Genomic DNA, 2,662 nt, shown 5'->3' on the forward strand with positions numbered 1-2,662 from the left:
AAAAACTTGTGAAATAAACATTGGCTTCCTTCCATCCTTCTTGTACCCTATGAGAGTTGCCATTATATTAGCATACGAGAATAAGAATATCGATAGCTGAAAAAGCCATATTGATCGTTCTTCCATAGTTCAAATCATCTCAGTCCAAGCCATAAAGGGTATGACATAGTCATCAGTTGATAAAGAGAAGAAGTTGGATTGGTATCCTTTACTATTTTCCTTGTTGTTGTTGTGACCGACAAACAATCAATTGTTCATTTATTTATATTTGTACTCCGAAATAAACAGAAGATTGTTTCATTTCACTTTGGCGATGGCGAGTTTGGATGACAAGTGGAAAGCTGTGGACAACTTTGAGTCTGTTGTGGTAGTAGATCGTGAAAGAGATGTTGTTCGAGTGACAAAAGAACTGTATGATCTTCATAGCAACAGAGAACAACTCAGGGGTGTAACAAGTAGTTGCAACTATCGCTTGACGATACCATTCGCTCCGCACATGTTCGGTTCTGGCAAGACGACCTTTGCCCGAACCTATTTGGAGTTGGTGCAAAGGTTTGGTGAAACTTCCCTGTCGACGTTTGCTTCGGACCCTTCGAGGAGAACCTTTTTGGAGAAGCTGAAAAGGGCTTCATTGCTCTTTGTGGATTTGAGGAAGTTGGAGCCCACAGAACCGAAAGAACGAAACCTGAAGTGGGCAGTCTACTATTTGTTAATAAAGGCTGCCTGCTCTCAAGTTGGCGCGGAAATTTTGCGAAAGAAAGAAGCCTTCGAAATGGTGGACATGGAACCCTCCAACCTAGTTCCACTCTTACGAGATATACTAAGGATTCCTTCTGATCAATATCTTTTGTTGGCATTTGATGAAGTTGGTGTTTTGGATACGAATGGAATTCTTTTTGAACTGGAGAAGAATGACAAAGGTGTGGTTCGACCTTACAATGACTTTTTCGGTATCATTAGTCAATTGTGCAAAGAACCCGACTTGTTTTTTATAGTTGTTGGGAAAAGCAAGGGTTTAAGTATTAAGAATGATGTGGCTTTTGGGCTATCAAGAGTTATACTACATTTTATCCCTTTATCACCTTTTGACGCTTCCAGTATCGTTGAATTCCTTGAAAAGACTGTTCTAAAGGCACCTACTCAAGTTCCAGTTTGTAATGTCTTATGTAGTTCTTCATTTTCAGTAAATGAATTGGCAGATTCGTTATTGGAATGTACAGGTGGAGTTCCTGGTTTGTTGACTCGTGCAGTAAATATGCTTCTGAATTATATAATAGCAAGAAACCAGCCTTTTATATCGAAAGAAGAATGTTTGACTTGTATGAATGACTATAATTTCCGAAGAATTTGTGCTGAACCATTTGTGGAACGAATATTGAATTTGGACGAAGATAGAAAAAGTGTTTTTGATATACTATTGATGATGGCACTTTATCGTATACCGTCTAAAGTAGATGATAGATTGACCTCGGAGTCCTTTTTATATGATGCAGTCACTGAAATGGGACTATATCGATATCCTATTGACGAGAATACTTTTCAAGTCCTAATTCCGAAAGTATTTGTTGTAATCTTCAAGAACGACCCTTCTATCTCTTCTTTGGAAAAGATACTTCTTGGATCACTTGATTTAGAACCAGTAGATTGTTTCTTCTATTCAAAGTGTCGTGTATTTGAAGGAATTGTTGCTTTACGACTAGTTTTGATGTTGTCTTCAAAGAATCGAAATGAGTTGAGGGAGTTGTTGTGTCAATTGTCTCCGATATGGAAACAAATGAAACTTCCAATCAGTACAATATCACCTATTCACTATATCAAGTCTGTTGTTAGTTCTAGAGAAACAAGAAGTGAATCGAACAAGAGTCGAAGAACTTTTGCCAATACTGAATGGAATAAGATTATTCGAGAGACACTTTATTTAGAGACTATTTACATTCCTTTGGACGCTACTTCTCATAGTCCTGATATTATATTCAAATTACAATCTCCTGTGGAACCCAAAGTTCTTACTGTTGGAGTTGCATGTAAAGGACGTTGGAGGTCGGAAGGAATTGGCTGGTCAGATATTATAGATGAAGCCAAGAAATTTTTAGATCCTGTTTATGATCAAGTCTTATCCAGTGCAATGGATTATCATCATTGTATGCTTATTATCGTTAGTACAAAGTTGTCATTGAATGTTTCTAATGAGTTGGGTAATTAGAGTCGTTGTTACTCCAGTGGAATGTTTATTGGAAATGATTCATTCAAAGTACCTGATAATTGTGAACTTGTTATTCTTTGTGAAAGAGATGTCCAAATGCTGATTGACAAAGAAATATTGAATGGACTTGAAAGAGCATTTTGTGTTTCTCATAATCCTACTTTTTGGGATTTTGGATTAGATTTACTTGATAGAATCCGTAACAGTTTCTTAAGTTGGCAATAGATTCTAACTCAGTCCTTCACTTTGTTTTGAAGAGCAAATAAACTTTTTTTTGTATGTTTGAAACTCGGTTACAACTTATTTGCTTTCACTCTGAGGATTATTGTCTTAATATGGTACTAACCACGAAAATCAAAATAAGCCTATTGTTGTAAAAGTCACTGTCACAGTTTGACAGGTCTTGTTTGCTTCTTGTTACTTCTCAGGAGAGTGTCTCAAAGTGTTGATAAAGGAACG

At 36.8% G+C, this 2,662-nt stretch overlaps 1 protein-coding gene across 1 annotated transcript; it reads left to right on the top strand.

The window, feature by feature from the left end:
• Positions 1-220: 220 nt before the first annotated feature.
• Gasu_65980 (archaeal ATPase) lies at positions 221-2,485 on the top strand. The gene is made up of 2 exons (XM_005702205.1): positions 221-2,195; positions 2,253-2,485. Exons 1-2 carry the CDS (start codon positions 314-316, stop codon positions 2,426-2,428), a joined length of 2,058 nt encoding a protein of 685 aa, XP_005702262.1. The 5' UTR covers positions 221-313; the 3' UTR covers positions 2,429-2,485.
• Positions 2,486-2,662: the final 177 nt, after the last annotated feature.

The sequence above is a fragment of the Galdieria sulphuraria genome (assembly GCF_000341285.1).
Source record: "Galdieria sulphuraria unplaced genomic scaffold scaf_389, whole genome shotgun sequence".
NCBI classification, from domain to species: domain Eukaryota; phylum Rhodophyta; class Bangiophyceae; order Galdieriales; family Galdieriaceae; genus Galdieria; species Galdieria sulphuraria.